The following is a 19096-nucleotide window of genomic DNA, read 5'->3' as shown; positions in this document are numbered from 1 at the left end:
AGGAAAGGAAAAAGGAAAGGAAAGGGAAAAAAAAGGAAAGGAAAAAGGAAAAAGGAAAAAGGAAAAAGGAAAAAGGAAAAAGGAAAAAGGAAAAAGGAAAGGAAAAGGAAAAAGGAAAAGGAAAAAGGAAAAAGGAAAAAGGAAAAAGGAAGGAATTTAACAGTTTGTTTTCTCTTTTCCATCCTCTGTGGGAATGACCTGTCCTGCTCAGCCATTCCCATCCATTTGTATCCCAGAATTCCAGTATTCCACTGATCTTTCCTCCATTAAACTCAGAGTTTCTCTGCTTTTACAACCCCTTCTGCTCCTGGACTGTTGCATCTCCGGGTTCTTTGGCATTCCCTAAAAAGCTCTGCCAGCTCCTGACCTCTCCTTTTTCCAGCCCCAGAGGATATTTTTTTTCCTTACTTTTTCAATTATTATTCCCTAGAAAAGGAGCTCTCTCAATCCACGTGATTTTCCACACTTCTCAACTTTCCTTGGCCTCTGCTGAGGTTTCCCTCAGGGTTTCTTTCCCTTTTCCCCTTCCCTCACATGACACAGAAACGAGGAAACAAAGATGAGGAAAATCCCAATTTTAATGCAAAAACTCCAGGAGCAGAATGTGTTTATTAGAACAACTTCCAATTTTCCTCTGGGGAAGACTTTTCCTTGTTTCCTAGGGAAATTATTGGAATGGGAAGGAATCCTTGTGGAGAAAAGATGGATTTTAGCAAATTTTGCTTTAATTTGGGATTTTTTACTTTTATATCCTTCATTTTCCATCATCCAAAGCAGAGAAAAAAACCTCAGCAAGGTTTTGTTTGTTGCTGATTTCTGGGAATTCCACAGTTTATCCATAAGGATGAAGGCTATTCCTGGGATTTATACTGGTGTCCCATAAACACAGGAAAAAAAGTGGAGTTTGGGATGGAAAAGGGGATCAATCATTTATTGATTGATTTATTAATAAAAAGAATTCCTCCCTTTCCCTCAATTTTGTATTTCTGTTTATGTCCTTCATCCTAAAGAAATTCCCAGGGATTCACTGTTCACATTCCAGTTTCTTCTGTTGGATCTCCACAGGATCCACCCTCTTCCCATGGAGGAACAAGGCAAAATAAACAAAAATATCCAAATATCTTTAGGGAGTTAGGCACGTTTTGGGGCTCTGGGCTGAAAAACAAGGAGAAATTCCAGCACGTGGAAATCCGAGGGATTCTCGGTGCTTATCTTGTCCTGAAAGATAAAGATGTTTTTAAGAATTAGAGGAAGAATGAAGGAACTAACAATTCCACCAGGAACCATCCTCAGTTTATCAATGAGAGCTGCCCAAACATGGAATCATCCCAATCCCACAATCCTGAGCTCAGCGATGGAGAAAACGTGGGAAGCAATCCCTGACACCTGGAGCCAATCCTGGTAAGAAAATTCCATATAAAATAGTCCCAATTCCTTCAGGAAATCTGGAGAAAAGGAGATCAGGAGAGAGGAATCCGTTTCCATCCTGACCCAGAGGTGTTGCTTTGTCTCCTCATCCCATGGGAATGGCCAAGGGTCGGAGCTGTTCCTGAACTTGGGGCTCAGCTCCAGATTCCCACCGAGTTCAGATCCTGGGATAAAGGATCTTCACTCCTTCCTGGGTGCACATTCCATTTCTGCTTCCCTAAACATCCCAGTGATAGCAAAGGGTTAAAATGTTTCTAAAATCGTAGAATTGTGTACAACAAATTTAGGGGTGGAAAGAAAGGTTGGGTCTGGTAGGGCTGGGAAAGGGAACCAGACCTGGGAATGAATGTTGGGATTTGTCTTTATTGGATCATGTGAGACTGCACCTGAGTGATCATCATGTGATAAATAATTGGATTGTTAAATGTGATAATTGTTTGGTAAATTGAATATATATTATTGTTTAATTGTAATGAGAATCATGAGAAACAATGCAATGGAAAGAAGAATCAATACCTTAAAGTATTGGGGCTGAATCCAAACATGATCATTGACTGATTGTACCTAAAATCATAAAGTATTGGGGCTGAACCCAAGAATTATGAGAAAGGATATTTGGGGACCTGATGGAAATGACAAGAATCCCTGCTTGGATAAGATCAATGTGTACAATAGAACAATATGGGTTTAATAATTATTATATAGTTACATAATGAAAAGGCAATAAAAACCTGTCCCTCTGGAATCCATGTGGAGTCAGATTTGGGTTTGTGCCCCTGATTCCCAGAGCTCTGCAATGAAAGCCCCTGCACACACTCATTCTGGGATTTTGTGTTTCTGCACCAACACCAGCAGCCCCACAGCCAGGGTGGAATTGCCACCACTGGATGCAACACCGAGGATCATTGGCAAATCCCAGGAATGTTGTTTTCCTGGGAATCACAAGCTCCCAGCCCCCTTTCCAAACCCATCAGAAGCGAAATTGCTTCCCATTGCTGTTCCAGTTTTCCAGCTTCCCAGATTTCCATGCTCACTCTGTCTCCTCTGGTGGCTGACGTTGGTTCCCATTGGAATGGGAATTTCCCGGGGCTGTGAGTTTGGATTGAGGACTGAAAATATCCCTAAAAACATCCCTAAACAACAGGCAGGGACCATGGATTGGGATTACACCAAGGCTCCTGATCTTTGCTCTCAAAAACTGGGAATCAGTTGGAAAAGTCCAAGTTCAAAGGAAAAAATGGATTCTAATAGGAAAATAATAGAAAAAAAAGGGGGATAAAAAAGCCCAAACCAAATCTGGTTATTTTTTAGCTTGTTTATATTTTGTTAAGTTATATCTTGGAACAAAATTCCCGAAAAACCTGGTTGTGACTCTTACTTGACCCAGAATCAAAAGTCACCACAGCACAGACAGATCAGCTCCAAAACCAAACCAAAGCCGGGCCTAAAAATAAACCAGAGCCAAGGGAAAAGCCTAAAAACAAACAAAGGAAACCCAAAACATCCAGCCCAAACCTGAGCACAGCTTTTCCCAGGATATCAGAAGAGATGGGTTGCTCAGCTCCTTCCCCAAGAGCTGAGCAGGGACAAAACCCAGGGAATGCCAGACAAAGGCAGCGGGCACCTTTTCCAGTAAAACTGGGATAAACCCAGCCCAGGAAATCCTGGAAACAAAGCCCAGCTCCTCTGAGATGCCCTCAGTGGTGCCGTGGTTTGGGTCTGTTGGACAAAGCTCCGGCTTTTTCCTGGAAAACCAATCCATTGACAGGAGATGGTGGGAGCTGGATTTACAGAAAACCACTAATTGTACTCACAGGGGTGAAAACATTCCTGACTCCTCCTTATCTCTTTGCCTTCTGTTTTCTCCCCTCTCTCATTAGCTCAGTTCTATTTCCTTGCTTTTTTATGAGTTTGGGAGCAGGGGTTTGTGAATGCACGTGGGAAATATTAATTCTTGGAAGTTTCCAGTCAATCCTGAAGGAAATCCAGGAGAAAGGCAGAGGAGACTCACCTGGGCTCAGTTAGCCATGATGTGTTTCACAAAAGCTGGGAAAAAAAGAGGGAAAGATCAGTTATCCTATGGAAAACATAATTAACTTTCATAGATGGGGTTTATCTGAAGAATTAGAGACACAGAATTGGGTTAAAATTTGGAAATTTTGCTCCAGAATTTCCATGGATTCAAACTTTGTTTGGAATATTTTAAGGAAGCCTTCAGGGGTCCCACCCACCTTCGTAGTTGATGCAGCCGTTGGCATCTTCCTGCCCAGCCATCAATTTATCCACTTCCTCCTCAGTCAGCCTCTCCCCTGCATGGAAAACACAATCCCTGGATCAAAATCCCAGATTTAGGAATTTAGGAAGCTCCTGAAGAACTCAAATGGGAGTGAGAGAGAAGAGAGGGAGGTTTCTCCTGGGGGAAATTGGGGTGCTGACTGTGGGAAAAACTCCTTTTGGAGTTGCAAACTTGATCTAAATTCCAAACCTGACAAAATCTGGATCCAAATTTGAGAGTAAATTTGATCCAAAATCCAGAAAAACAGGACAACTAAGGAAACCCACAGGATATTATGGGCACAACTCATTTTCCTAAGAATAAGCTTGGTCTAAGTGCCTAATCTTGAAGCTTTGGGTCAGTTTTAACCAAGTGCTGAGGAAAAATCTCTCTGAAAATTCAGTTCTCCTCTGAGTTTGAGGTTCCAGAAGATTCCAAGGTCAAATTTGCGATCGTTGGCATGGATCAGTGATGGGTTTAATTTAATTTAATTTTATCATTTAAATATTTGGTGCCTGTTGGTTTGTGAGGCTTTGTTTTGGTGAAGCAGAATGAAGACAAACCAAGGGAATTGTTGGAATTGGGAATTATGGTGATGGAAATTTAACATTTATATGAGAAATCAAACACAACAGGGAGGGAAAGGAGAAGGGAAGGATGGAAGAACCCCTTGGAAATGCAGAAAATGGGGACAAACCAAGGGAACAGGCGGGGTTGGAAACTTTGGGATCATTATATGGCGATGCAGGAGCGAGATATTTATAGGAGAGCTAAAACACGAAGGGAAAAGAGGGAGGGAGAAAGGAGGGGTGGGAATTCCAAGTTTTCCTCACCCAGCGTGGCCAGGACGTGGCGGAGCTCGGCTCCCATGACCGTCCCGTTGCCCTCCTTGTCGAACACCCGCAGCCCCTCCACGAAATCCTCGTAGGTCCCGGTGTCCTTGGTCTTGGCAATGTGCTGGAGCATGGGCAGGAAGGTCTCAAAGTCGATCATCTTGGAGTTCATCTCTGGAAAACACGGGGGAAATGGGAGTTTGGGGGGATTCTTGGGAATTAAATGTGGGATGTCCACTGTGAGGGCAGAATTGTGGGGATAAATGTTGGATAATGGGAGAAAAGAAGGTGGAAATGGAAGCTTTGATGGATTTGGGGAGAGTTGGGAATAACCATGGGATATCCAGCATGAGCACAGAACTGTGGTGATGAATTCCAGGTTAAGGGAGAGAAGAGTGTGGAAATGGAAGGTTTGTTGGATTCTGGAAGAGTTTGGAATAAAGATAGGATAACCACCATGGGGTAGAATATCTGCAGTGATAAATGTTGGATAAAGGGAGAGAAGAGCCAGAAATGGAAGTTTGGGAGGATTATGTGAATATTTGGGAATTAACCATGGGATATCCAGCATGGGGTAGAAGATCTGTGGTGATAAATGTTGGATAAAGGGAGAGAAGAGCCAGAAATGGAAGTTTGGGAGGATTATGTGAATATTTGGGAATTAACCATGGGATATCCAGCATGGGGTAGAAGATCTGTGGTGATAAATGTTGGATAAAAGAAAAGAGCCTGGAAATGGAAGTTTGGGAGGATTTTTGGGAATTAACTGCAGGTATCCACTGTGAGGGCAGAACTGTGGGGATAAATAATGGATAAAGGGAGAGAAGAGTGTGGAAATGGAAGATTTGTTGGATTCTGGGAGAGTTGGGAATTAACCATGGGATACCCAGCACGACCACAGAACTGTGGTGATGAATTCCAGGTTAAGGGAGAGAAGAGCGTGGAAATGGAAGGTTTGTTGGATTCTGGAAGAGTTGGGAATAACGATGGGATAACCACCATGGGATAGAATATCTGTGGTGATAAATGTTGGATAAAGGGAGAGAAGAGTCTGGAAATGGAAGTTTGGGGGGATTCTTGGGAATTTATTTCAGGATGTCCACTGTGAGGGCAGAATTGTGGGGATAAATGTTGGATAAAGGGAGAGAAGAGCCAGAAATGGAAGTTTGGGAGGATTCTGGGAATATTTGGGTATTAACCATGGGATATCCAGCATGGGGTAGATCTGTGGTGATAAATGTTGGATGAAAGAAGAGCCTGGAAGTGGAAGTTTGGGAAGATTCTTAGGAATTAACTGCAGGATGTCCACTGTGAGGGCAGAACTGTGGGGATAAATGTTGGATAAAGGGAGAGAAGAGCGTGGAAATTGAAGATTTGTTGGATTCTGGGCATATTTGGGAATTAACCATGGGATATCCAGCATGAACACAGAACTGTGGTGATGAATTCCAGGTTAAGGGAGAGAAGAGCGTGGAAATGGAAGGTTTGTTGGATTCTGGAATAGTTGGGAATAAAGATAGGATAACCACCATGGGGTAGAAGATCTATGGTGATAAATGTTGGATAAAGGGAGAGAAGAGCCTGGAAATGGAAGTTTGGGAAGATTCTTGGGAATTAACTGTGGAATATCCACTGTGAGGGCAGAACTGTGGGGGTAAATAATGGATAAAGGGAGAGAAGAGTGTGGAAATGGAAGTTTGGGGGGGTTCTGGGAGAGTTGGGAATTAACCATGGGATATCCACTGTGAAGACAGAACTGTGGTGATGAATTCCAGGTTAAGGATGAAGAGAGCCTGGAAATGGAAGTTTGGGAGGATTCTGGGCATATTTGGGAATTAACCATGGGATATCCAGCATGAACACAGAACTGTGGTGATGAATTCCAGGTTAAGGGAGAGAAGAGCGTGGAAATGGAAGGTTTGTTGGATTCTGGAAGAGTTGGGAATAACGATGGGATAACCACCATGGAGTAGAACATCTGTGGTGATAAATGTTGGATAAAAGAAGAGAAGAGCCTGGAAATGGAAGTTTGGGAAGATTTTGGGAATTAACTGTGGGATATCCACTGTGAGGGCAGAACTGTGGGGATAAATAATGGATAAAGGGAGAGAAGAGCGTGGAAATGGAAGATTTGTTGGATTCTAGGAGATCTGGGAATAACCATGGGATATCCACTGTGAAGGCAGAACTGTGGTGATGAATTCGAGGTTAAGGATGAAGAGAGCCTGGAAATGGAAGTTTGGGAGGATTCTGGGCATATTTGGGAATTAACCATGGGATATCCTGCATGGGGTAGAAAACCTGTGGTGATAAATGTTGGGTGAAAGGAGAGAAGAGCCTGGAAATGGAAGATATGCTGGATTCTGGGGCAGCTGGGAATCAACCATGGGATATCCAGCACGAGCACTGAAATGTTGGATAAATGTTGGATAAAAGGGAGAGAAGAAGCGGGAAATATGGAATACAGAAGGAAATCACTGCAATCATTACAGGCCTTCCCACTCATCTCTTGTGAAACAATCCGTATCCTTACATCCAGGTTACCCCTTTGTTTCTCTGGATGTGCTGGAAATACCCAAAATTTAGGAAAAACATGTTAATACCTCCATAAATGCAATTTTAAAAAGCAAAAAATTGTTATTTTGAACACATTGATACCCAAGGCTGTGAAATTAATTAATTAATTCCCCTCAATTTGGGACAATTATCTTGACTGCCAGACCAACTTTTCCTCCCTTTCTGCTGGTTCCATATCCTGAGTTATTCCACGCTTAAAAAATTGAGGCCTCACCTTCCCCAGGAATAATTCTGGGAGTTCCCTTTCCCAAAACAAACAGAGGAGGCCACCAACCTTCAGGTTTGGGTCTGCCCAGCAGCTTCATGACCTCAGCCTGGGTCGGGTTCTGCCCCAGGGCCCTCAGGACATCTCCACACTGGGCGTAGGTGATTTTCATCTCCGACTTGGGCGTCCGGTCAAAAAGGGAAAACGCTTCCTTAAATTCTGTGAGGGAAAATGGGAAATTCATTCTGTGCTCCCCTGGATAAAGATAAATCCAAACTTTCCCTCCCTGAGTGCCTGACTGTTCGTTCTGTGGTTTGGGAAAAATTTGGATGAGCTCTGTTATCTCTGATGTTTGTGCTCCTCCTTCCCTGCATTTTCTGGTTCTACCAGGAATGGGATTGGAGAGGTCAAAATGCTTCTCCTGCGGTATTTCCATCTCAGTTAACATCAGAAAGTGTGGAAAATGGGAGAAATTTCTGGCCTTGGGAGCTTTCCAGCTCCTCACAGCACTCAGGAAGGCCCAGGATTCCTCAGCAGCTCTGCTCATGGGAGAACCAGATTTGGATGAAATTTTGGATACTTTGAGAGCACGGACCCAGCACCCCGAGCTCCAGGAGCAACTCTAGGAGCTGGAAATGGGATGTGCCAGGGAAAATACTGGGATTATCACCCAGCAGGCAGCGTGCAAGAGGGGGAAGCTGCATGGAAAACCTTATCCCAGAATCCCAGAATGGAAGGGAGCACAGTGGGCACCTGGTGGCACCTCCCTGCTCCAGCAGGGCCATCCCAGAGCAAAGGGCTCAGGATGACATCCAGATAATGCTGGAATATCCCCGCTGAGGAGAGTCCAGCCCCTCCCAGGGCTCTGTTCCAGCTCGGTCCCTGCCCAGGGCAGAAGTTCTGCCTCCTGTGCAGGGGCAGTTCCTGGGATCAGTCCCTGCCCGTTCCTCTGGTGCCATTGCTGGGCCTGGAGCAGAGCCTGGGTCTGCTCTGACCCTCCCTGCACTCAGGGACAGACAGACAGACAGACAGACAGGGACACCCAGGGACACATGGAGACACTCAGGGACAGACAGGGAACCCCAAGGATAGACAGGGACAGACAGACAGAGACAGACAGGGACACACAGGGACATCCAGGGACAGCCAGGGACGTTCCCTCAGAGGTTTCCCATCCCCCCAAGCCGAGTCCCTCCCTCAGGAGGAGCAGGACCCTGGTCCCAGCGCTCCCATGGCAGAGGTTCTCCTTTCCACCACTGATTCCTGGGGATCTGGTGCTTGAGGATGTTGGTCTTGGGGTGAAGGTTGGGATCAATGCTCTCAAGGATCATTTCCAAATGGAATGATTCCATGATTCTCATGGGTCCAGCCCCAGACACTCCAGCTCCTCAGGCTCTCCTTTCCCTGCTGGAATTGCAGGGTCAGAGGAGGATCCCAGGGAGCAGCAGTAACTGGTGTTATCCTTTATTGTTATCCTTTAACTTAATCCTTTTTCCTTTAACTTCATCCTTCATCCTTTAATTTTATCCTTGGTCCTTCAACTTCATCCTTTATCCTTTAACTTCACCCTTTATCCTTTAACTTTATCCTTTAACTTCATCCTTAATCCTTTAACTTCATCCTCAATCCTTTAACTTCTCTGTTATCCTTGACTTCCCAGTGCACCATCCACAACTGATCACAAAAATCCCCTTGGCTTTAATCCCTGGATCTGCCCCTTGTGCTGCTGTTACTTTTCCGCCTTTATTTCCTTCCCATTTTTCCAGACTCTGGGAGATTATCCTCTTTTCCCTAAATCCTGATTCACTCAACCATTCAGCACCACAGATTTTCTCCCTCTTCCCCAATTCCTTCTCTTCATTCCATCTCCCTTTTTTTATTTTCCTGTGCTCCTTTCCCTCTGTCCTTCCTTCTTTCAGTTTTGCTGGATTTTCCTCTCCTCTTTTCACCCTCCCTTTCCATTTTGATCATTCCACTCCAATTTTCCTCATTTCCTTCTTCATCCATCACTTCCAAACAACACTGAACCTTCTCATTTGGGACTAATTAACATTCCCTTGTTTCCTTCTTTCCACTCTCCTCCTTCCTCCTGTCCCTGGGCAGAACCCTGATCCCTTTCCAGCCCCTCATTCCAGCAGAGGGCAATCGTGGATTTTCCTGGGCTCCTTGCTGGCAATTCAGTGGGGGCAGAGTCCCCTTCCCAGCTCCAGGTGGCTGAGGAATAATTGGAAATATTCCCACCTCCCTGAGCTCCTCACCCATCCCCACTCCAGCACCATCTCCTGAAGATTCCCAATCCAGCCAAATTCCCAACAGCTCCGATTTCCAAGGCTTTGGGGTGGTTTTTTTGTGGTTTTTTTCCCCCCTACTATTTTAATCTTTTCATTTGCATTTGCTGACTCCATGAAATTCCCCTCCAAGCACCAAAACCACCTCGGTGTCCTTTGCCCTCGCTCTGGCCAGGAGCAAAGGACGTTTTCAGACTCCTGATTGCTGCCTCTCTGCCCGTCTGGAACAGTTCCTATCCCCCCTCCCAGCAATTCTGGGAGCTGGAGAGGCCCAAATCCAGGATTCCAAACAGACATTGCCATGAGGGATGGGCAGGACACCTAAAAATGGGGCTGCTCCACAAAGCTGCACCCCAGACCATCAATTCTTCTCCTGCAGCAACATTTTGGGGACCAAAATATCCACCCTGAATCCTTTCAGGGAAGCTTTTTCTCCACACAACCTTTTCCTTGGCAAAAAGAAGGAATTTGGGGGGTTTTGAAAGCCCTTGAGGTGCTGTTTCTCCTCCACCACCTGGATTTGGAGTCAGCTGCCAGAACCCAAAGTTTTGGTGACAGGGCAGGAAAATCCCACCCTGGGATGGAATTCCTGCTGCTGTGGGATCTGCTGACAAACCCAACCTCCCTGAGACACCTGGATCCTCCTCTGCTCAGCAGGGAGGTGATAATTAAACATCTCTCCTCTCTGATTGATTTTCCCCGGTTCTAATTAACCCCTTCCCCACTCCCATCTCTCCGGGGCTCTCCCAAGCATTTAAAGAACAAAGACAAATCCTGCCAGATGTTTGATTCCCTCCATCAATTATCCCATAAAAGCCAGGGTGGTTTCTGAGGGAAAGGGGACAGCTGCAGTCCCAGGGTTCCCAGGACTTCAGGCAGGAGGTTTTGGGATCAGTTTCTTGAGCTGGGACAAAGGGTTTGGAAATCGATGCTGATGTTTGGCTTTGAAAGGATAAAGAAATTCCATGCCTGGCTTTATTTGCTGGATTTGGGAGAGCTGGAACACATTAAGTTCTGATGGAAAGCAGGAAGAATTCTCTGAAGCAGAGTGGAGGGTTTTCCTTTGAAAATATTGATATTTGTGGGTTTTTTCCCTAAAGAAAAATCTGTGTTTGAGCTGCTTTGGGGGTGTAACTCCTGAAAATGGGACATGAATTCCCTGCTTTTTTTGTGTGTGTGTTGGGGTTTCTTTGTTTTGTTTTTTTGTTTGTTTGTTTGTTTTGGTTTTGTTTGTTTGGTTTTTTTGTTTTTTTGGTTTTTTGTATTGTTGTTATTTTTTGTTTGTGGGGTTTATTTGGTGTGATTTTTTTTTGTGGTTTTTGTTTTGTTTTCGGGTTTTTTTTTGTTTTTTGGGGTTTTTGTTGGGTTTTTTTGAGGGAAGGATTTGGAGGAGGAGCAGAAGAAAAGCCAGGAATTAAAGAATTAAAGCTCAGCCTTCCCAAAGTTGTTCCAATATCCCAGCACTTCCCAGGGATGAATTTACTAAGGCCAGAAGAGAAAAAAAATCTTCCTCACCTTCAATCTGGTCAGGGGTGAATTCCACCTGCAAGACACAAAAACAAGAGAAGAAAACTGATAAGAAAGAAAAAAAATTAAGCAGATATGAAGAAATTGGTTTAGTCTCAGTTTTATGATCCCTGGGGTTTGGGAGTTCCATGAAGGATTCACCTCCCACTAGCCCAGGCTGCTCCAAGCCCTGCCCAAGCTGCCCTTGGACACTTGGTCACACAGGGGAGGTTCAGGTCGGGTATTGGGAGAAATCTTCCCAGGAAAGGCTGCCCACGACAGGGGGAGCCTCCACTCCTGGGGGGATTTCAGATCCACGTGGATGTGGCACCTGGGGACAATGATGGCCTTGGATTAATTGTTGGATCTGATGGTCTGCAAGGACTTTTCCATTCTAAATGAGTCCCTGACTCTGCATTCCCCTGTTCCTTGGGGGGTACTAGGATGGCTTCCCTGTGGGAAATAGCCCAGTGAAAGGGATCTTCTTCAGAAGAACTGAGCTTTCCCTGTGTCTGGGGTTACAATACAGAGTGTGATAAAAGGTTTCTATTCTATCAGCATCTGTTGAGGGTGGGGCAGTGATCCTGATCTCTGTGGGAGATATTCTGCTAATGGGCATCCATTGAAACCAGGCAGGGCAGTGTTCTTTATCTTTTCACAGCCCATCCTTCCTCCAGCCAATCATTTTCTGCTCATGGCCATTGAGTCCCACTGTGGCACTGATAAAATTACTGCATCCCATTGGGAGTTGCTCTAGACAGGGGGAAGGGCCCAACATTTCTTACCAAGATAAAACAGAGGTTTTGGGACACTAAGGGAGCCCCTTTCTCCACTGGACTCCAGAGGAAAACCGGATTTCTCCACATCACCACTGGACCTTTAAAGGGAAACTGCACCTTGTACAGGAGCACTGCTCCAACTGAGCCACATCTGTCACTGCAGGAGGATGCAGCCACCATGGGATGGGACTGCTGCCAACACCCTGCCTGACGGGTGTCAGGTTGTACTCTGACTGTGTCAGGGTTTGGGGTTTGTTCTTTGTAGTGCTGTATTTCTATTTTAATTTCCCTAGTAAAGAACTGTTATTCCTAATTCCCATATCTTTGCCTGAGAGCCCCTTCATTTCAAAATGATAATAATTTGGAGGGAGGGGGTTTACATTCTCCATTTCAAAGAGAAGCTCCTGCCTTTCTCAGCAGACACCTCTCCTCCAAACTAGGACACCCTGCGTTTTTTTCCATTGGGAATGGAGGTTTCAAATGCAGGACATTCCCATCCAAGGCTCCCAGTGGTGTGGTTTGGCCCAAATCCACAATGAGACAGAGCAATTCCCATTTTTATCCTGCCCTGAATGCTGCACATCCCGTGAGGACACCACCCATCCAAATCCCAACCTTTCCATCAGCTGGTTCCAGCTTTCCTCACCTCCAGCAATCCTGGCTGCAGGGAGCCCTCACCTGCTGCCATCAGCTGCATCCTGATGCCTCTGGATTCTTTCCCTGGCTTTGTCCTGGGGGCTCCAGGAGGGATTAACTCCACCCTCAGCCCTGCTGGCGTCATTCACAACTTCCAATCTCCTGGAATTTTTATCAATCCCAATAAACCCCTCCACACTAAGCCAGGCATGGCTAAGCCTGACATCAGTCCTATTAATAAATCTGTTGTCACCCAGCAGTCAGGAGCTGGAGCATTCAGACAATGGAGCCCTTCCAAGAGTGAAACAACATTCCTGGTTTTTCATAGGACACCGAGGAATCCAGAATTTACAGCAAGATTTTCTCTTGGCCATGGCAGGGATCGCTCAGGAGAAAGAGGAGTTTGGATTTTAGAGTTTTTTTTCATTTATTTATTTATTTTATTAGGGTTTTTTGGGGGGTTGAGGGGGGTTGTTTGGTTGGGGTTTTTGTTGTTGTTTTTTTGGGGTTTTTTTACTGTTCCCTTGGGACATTGATTCAGGAGACAGAAATGCAGGAGCTGGAAAGAGGCCAGGAAAACCATCAGGATCAGGATCCTGGGGTTGAGGTTACATTTGGATTTCACCATCCTGTGGGGTTTTTTTCTTCCACTAAAACCTTTTTAATCCTATTAATACACAACATTGCCATCACCCCCTCTCCCATCACGTCCCACAGTAATTATGATGGATATAAACTCCTCCAATCCAGGGATGAGCATTGATCCAGTCTCCAACAGCTCCAGCCCTCTGAAGGAAAGGGGAGTAAAAACAGAAATCAACCCTTAATTCCAGCTTGAATTCCAAAGCCAAATATTTCAGGAACAGGAAAATTAAGCTGAATCTTTGTCAAGGTCATGCAGAGGTTGCTGCTGCATAAAAACCTCACAAAAATATTCTTTATTTTCTCTTTGCTCTTAAAATTCCAGAGGGCAGAGCTGGATGGGATATTGGGAAGGAATTCCTGGCTGAGAGGGTGGAGAGGTGCTGGAAAGGAATTCCCAGAGAAGCTGTGGCTGCCTCTGGATCCCTGGAAGTGTCCAAGGCCAGGCTGGATGAGCTTGGAGCAGCCTGGGACAGGGAGATGTCCCTGCCATGGCAGAGGTGGATTGGGATAATCCTCAAGGTCCCTTCTAACCCAAAGCTTCTGGGATTCTATAATTTTCTGAAGTTTTGGGCCCTCTGGAAGTGGGACTGTGTTGGAGAAGGATTATTTTGGGAACAAAAGCAGAGCTCTCCTGTCCCCACATTATCCTGTTATCCCAGTGCCTCTGGGGCAGCTCATTCCTGCTGATTTTTCAGGACAGTTCCAGGCCAAAGGCCAGGACATTTCAAAGAGCTCCAGCTCCTGGAGCTGGGTTTTGCAGGAGCTGGAATTGCCTGAGGGTGGAGGGGCCTGGCAGTTGGAATTATTCCATCCCTGGAGTGGGATTCAACTGAATAATCCACTCCACATCTCCCAAGAGAACCTCCCCAAAATTATCCCAAGGGAAGCTTCCCTTTCCCAGCCCCACCTGTGGAATGCTCCAACTCTGCAGAACAGGCAAATCCAGCAGGATTCACCACTCCTGCTGCTGCTCCCACTCTGGATGCTTTTCCATCTGTCCTTGCAGGAAAAGGGAAGAAGATTTTCCTTCCCAGTGTCCCTGCAGGGCTTTCCAGAATCACAGAACCACTGGGTTGGAAGAGACCTCCAAAATCATCGAGTCCAACCTCAGCTAACCCAAGGCACCCAGTGCCACATCCAGGCTTTTTTAAACTCATCCAGGGATGGTGACTCCAACACCTCCCAGGCAAACCATTCCAGCACTTTGTTATTCTTTCTGTAAAAAACTTTCTGCTGTACTCAACCTATATTTCCCTTGGTACAGCTTGAGGCTGTGTCCCCTGGTTCTGTCAGAGACCAACCCCAGCTGGGCACAGCCACCTTTCAGGGGATGTAGAGAGTGATAAAGAACCCCTGAGCCTCCTTTTCTCCAGGATAAACACCCCCAGCTCCCTCAGTTGTTCCTCACAGGTTTGTGTTCCAAAATCCTCACAGGTTTGTGTTCCAAGCCCTCACCAGCACTGTTCCTCCTCTGGATGTGCTCAAGCATCTCAACGTCCTTCCAAATAAAAAATAAATAAAATGCCATGCAGCTGCACCTGTTAAACTGTGCCACTCTGTGAAATTTGCTTGTCCATGGGGGAGTTTTACCAGAGGTTCTCATGGAATCAGAACTGGTCCACAATCTTTAGCTCAGGCACTTTTCAGTGAGGTTTGCACAAGGTCTTGAGATCCCAGCGCTCCCCAAAAATAATTCCTGGCTGTTTTTCCCTCAGGAAAGTGTGGAAAATGTGATGTTATCATGGATAACTCCCTGTGGAAAACCATGGCCCTCCCAGCTGTCTCCCTGTGGATTTTTATCCCCATCACCTCATCCAGCTTTAGCCATCGAAATGTTGGCTCCCAGGTCCCCAAATTCCCAAATTCCCATCTCATCTCCCTTTATCCCAGCTCAGCATCACCCAGGGGTGACTCAGCCCACCCGGATATAGGAGGTTGGCACCACCCCAAGGGATGAACTTCCAGAGATTTTCTGCCTGTTCCTTGCTGAGGATTTAAATCCAGTGATCCATTTTCCCATGGTTAAAGCCCAAGGAGCAATTCTCACCATCAATCTCATTTTTCAGATTATTTTTCACAGAATCCAAATATATTCCTGGGAAAATGCACTTCCCTATTAAAGAGCTTCCAGGTGGGAATTAATTAAATGTATGGAAAATACAATTTTTTTTTTCTGCCAAATTTTTTCAGGACAATTTATTCCTCAAAATAAAAAGTTATGGGATCACCCTAGAAAAACACTTTCTTAAAAAAATATTTTCCAAGGAATGAGCCCAACTCTTCTGGGAAAGGTAGAAATAAATCCTCCAAAATCTCTTTTGGGTGAGTTGCAAACATCCAATTGCACCCACTCTTGGAAATTTGGGAAATCTTTGGGACATTGAAAATTTCAGAGCGTTGGATCAAATTCGATGGGAATGGGTGTGTGAGAAATGCCAAAAATTTGGGATAATGGCTTAAGTTAAGGGATGGATCCCACATTTAGGCCCCTGGAAGTGGAATCCCAACAGACACAAAAAAACAGACTGGGAGTATCCAAAAAACAAGAGAGAAAAAAATGGGAAACTGATATAATTCCAGGTGCCAAATAAAATCCTAGGATCATTATGAGGATTGGGAGAGGAAAATTCCAACAACAAGTACCTTTCCCTACCACAGGAATATTTTTATACTGAGACCTTTTAGAGGCTAAAAAAAGTCCTAAAATTCCAAACATAACCAATAAAATCTGGAAGAAATAGAAATAATTTGGGAATAGAAATAATTTGAGAATAGAAATAATTTGAGACATTCCCATAAAAAGATGGATTTTGAACATTTTGTTTGGATATGAGTTTGTTTTTCCAACTTTTCTTATCCATTGATTTTGGAAATAAGAATTAATTTCATCCTGCAGTGCAGAAATTGGGATATTTGGAGAATTCCAAGCCTCATTAAAGCATTTTTCCAAACATTGGGAAGGGATTCTGGGCTCCAGCAGAGCTGGATTTATGGAGCAGGAATTTGCACAAACAGACAAGGGCATTCCTGATCAAATTAAAGAATTCCCAGGAAAACTTTCCCAGGAAACTTTCCCAGGAAATATCCCCTCCCCTTTCTGTGAGGTTGGGAATAAAAATGCCCCAGACTCCAACTCTGTGTTTTCCAATTTCCCTGATCCAAAATTTGGGAATGGGATATTCCCTGCAGCATGGAAGGGATGTTCTCACAGCAGCACTGGATTGGCATTTGTTTATTTTTTTAGAAATTCCAGACAAACTTTTAGCACCTAAAAAATGGGTTAAGAACTCTATAATTTATATAAGATTTCTAAAATACATAACTTTCTTCATTCCAAATTGTGCTGAAGGGAAAAATAAAAATTTCCATGAAAAATATTAATTTTCCCAAATAATTATGTAGAGTAATTTAAAAAAATTAAGAATTAATTTTTTTCTAAGATAAAAAGAAATTTGTGGTGCATGGAATTGCTTTGATCAAAAAATAAAGTTTTGTGGGTTTTTTTGGGTTTGGTTTTGTTTTTGTTTTTTTTTTTTTGAGTGATGCCAATTTTGGGGTTTGGGGTTTTTATAATGCTGCCCTGTGCCTCCAAGGGGACTCGTTCCCTTTGTCCCTGTCCTTTCCCAGCACTGGAATGTTAAGCATAGAGCTGGATCCCATCACCAACCTCTTTCCCAAGGTCATGGAATTGTTCTGGGAGCACGGCACCAGTTCTGGAAACATTCCTGTCAACTCTTCCCCAAAATTGGATTCCTCAGGATTTGATTTCTTGATATTTCACAAATCATCGGGGTTTTTTTAGCAATCTATAAAGATTTACAGGGAATTTGGAATTCAAGGCTCCCTTTGTCCTACCTCTGTCCCAAATCCTGAGCTGCAGGACTCGGTCCCGTGTGGAAGAGGAAAAGGATTTAAAAACTGAGGAGACAAAGCAACTTAATTCCCTTTCTCACAAAATTCCCATGTTTTCCTGAGGGGAAACTGCTTTTTGAGGATCCAGAGATGTTGGGAATGTCCAGCTTGGAGAAGGGAAGGATCCAGGGAAACCTCAGAGCTCCTGGCAGGGCCTGAAGGGATCCAGGAGAGCTGGAGGGGGACTGGGGACAAGGGATGGAGGGACAGGACACAGGGAATGGCTTCACTGCCGGAGGGCAGGGATGGATGGATGGATATTGGGAAGGGATTCCTGGCTGGGATGGAATTCCCAGAGCAGCTGTGGCTGCCCCTGGATCCCTGGTAGTGCCCAAGGCCAGGCTGGACACTTGGAGCAACCCGGAATAGTGGGAGGTGTCCCTGCCCATGGAATGGGATTTAATGTCTGTCCTAATCCAAACCCTTCCAGGATTCTGGGATTCCCTGATTCTGGGATTGTCTACTCCCAATTCCCCCTAAAAAGAGAAGCTCCTCTTCGTTTTCCAAAGGCAATGCCCTTTCCCAAAGGATAATTCCCAAAGCACAATTCTTTTTCCCAGATGTCAATCCTTTTCCCAGAGGAAAATTCCCAAAGGACAATCCTTTTTTCCCAAAAGACAATTCCTGAAGGACAAACCTTTTCCCAAAGGATAATTCCCAAAGGATAATTCCCAAAGCACAATTCTTTTTCCCAAAGGACAATTCGTTTTCCCAAATGACAATCCTTTTCCCAGAGGATAATTCCCAAAGGACAATCCTTTCTCCCAAATGACAATCCTTTTCCCAAAAGACAGTTCCCAAATGACAATCCTTTTCCCAAAGGACAATTCCCAAATGACAATCCTTTTTCCCAAAGGACAAAGAAACCATCCCATGCCCTGCAGTGTTTATCCCTCATGGGACATTCACTTTTCGGCACAAACCCAATTCCCAGCTAATTTTTGAGGATATCAACTCCCAGTATCCACCTACCTTGACCGAAGCCGGGTTGAATTCCACTTCTTTTTTGGGCTCTGGTTCCGCTGGTTTAGGCGCCGGTTTGGGTTCCTCCTTCTTAGGCTCGGCCTTCTTAGGCTCGGGCTTCTTGGGAGCCATGGCAGGTTTGGGAAGGAGAGGAGAGGGTGGGGAAGGCAGAGAGAGGAGCTGCTGCAGGAGGAGCGGGGCTGGGTGGGCTTTATCCCCTCGGCAAGTGGCAATTGTCCCTCCCTGACCTGTCACATGCCATGCTCACAATGGCCAGGGCTATAAAAGGACAACACTGGGCCCGGCTATTTTGGATCTGCCCTGGATCCTGCCCTTGGATGCGGCATTGTTCCCAATTAACACTTCCATGGAAAAGAGATTCTGGGGCGGGGGGGGGTTTAGGCTGAGCCTGGCGCCGGCTCAAACATTTCTGCTGTGCAGGGACAAGGGGGAGGCTGGGGCACGATCCAGGTGCTCCGAGGGGTTTGATCCACGCCAGGGTGACATTCCCAGCTCCCGGGTGACATTCCCAGCTCCTGAGTGACATTCCCAGCTTCTAAGTGACATTCCCAACTCCCAAGTGACATTCCCAGCTCCTGAGTGACATTCCCAACTCATGAGTGACATTCCCATCTCCTAAGTAACATTCCCCGCTCCTAAGTGACATTCCCAGCTCCTGGGTGGCATTCCCAACTCCTAAGTGACATTCCTATCTCCTCAGTGACATTCCCATCTCCTGAGACACATTCCCATCTCCTGAGTGACATTCCCAGCTCCTGGGTGACATTCCCAGCTCCTAAGTGACATTCCCAACTCCTGAGTGACATTCCCATCTCCCAAGTGACATTCCCAGTTTCCGAGTGACATTCCCATCTCCTGAGCGACATTCCCAGTTCCTAAGTGACATTCCCAGCTCCTGAGTGACATTCCCAACTCCTGGGTGACATTTCCATCTCCCAAGTGACATTCCCATCTCCTGAGCAACATTTCCAACTCCTAATTGACATTCCCATTTCCAAAGTGACATTCCCAGCTCCTCAGTGACATTC

General features: G+C 45.3%; 1 protein-coding gene across 1 annotated transcript; it reads right to left on the bottom strand.

Moving 5' to 3' along the window:
- Nucleotides 1-940: 940 nt before the first annotated feature.
- Nucleotides 941-18181, bottom strand: MYL3 (myosin light chain 3). Its single transcript, XM_033069097.1, has 7 exons — nt 18057-18181; nt 11122-11149; nt 7388-7537; nt 4537-4710; nt 3660-3737; nt 3440-3474; nt 941-1218 (listed from the first exon to the last, which is right to left on the bottom strand). The coding sequence occupies exons 1-6, from the start codon at nt 18177-18179 to the stop codon at nt 3446-3448; spliced, it is 582 nt and encodes a 193-aa protein (XP_032924988.1). The 5' UTR covers nt 18180-18181; the 3' UTR covers nt 941-1218; nt 3440-3445.
- Between the last annotated feature and the right edge of the window lie 915 nt (nt 18182-19096).

This window comes from Catharus ustulatus, chromosome 1 (assembly GCF_009819885.2).
Source record: "Catharus ustulatus isolate bCatUst1 chromosome 1, bCatUst1.pri.v2, whole genome shotgun sequence".
Taxonomy (NCBI): Eukaryota; Metazoa; Chordata; class Aves; order Passeriformes; family Turdidae; genus Catharus; species Catharus ustulatus.
Note: the sequence above shows the minus strand (reverse complement) of the source record. Positions and strands in the feature narration are given on the sequence as shown.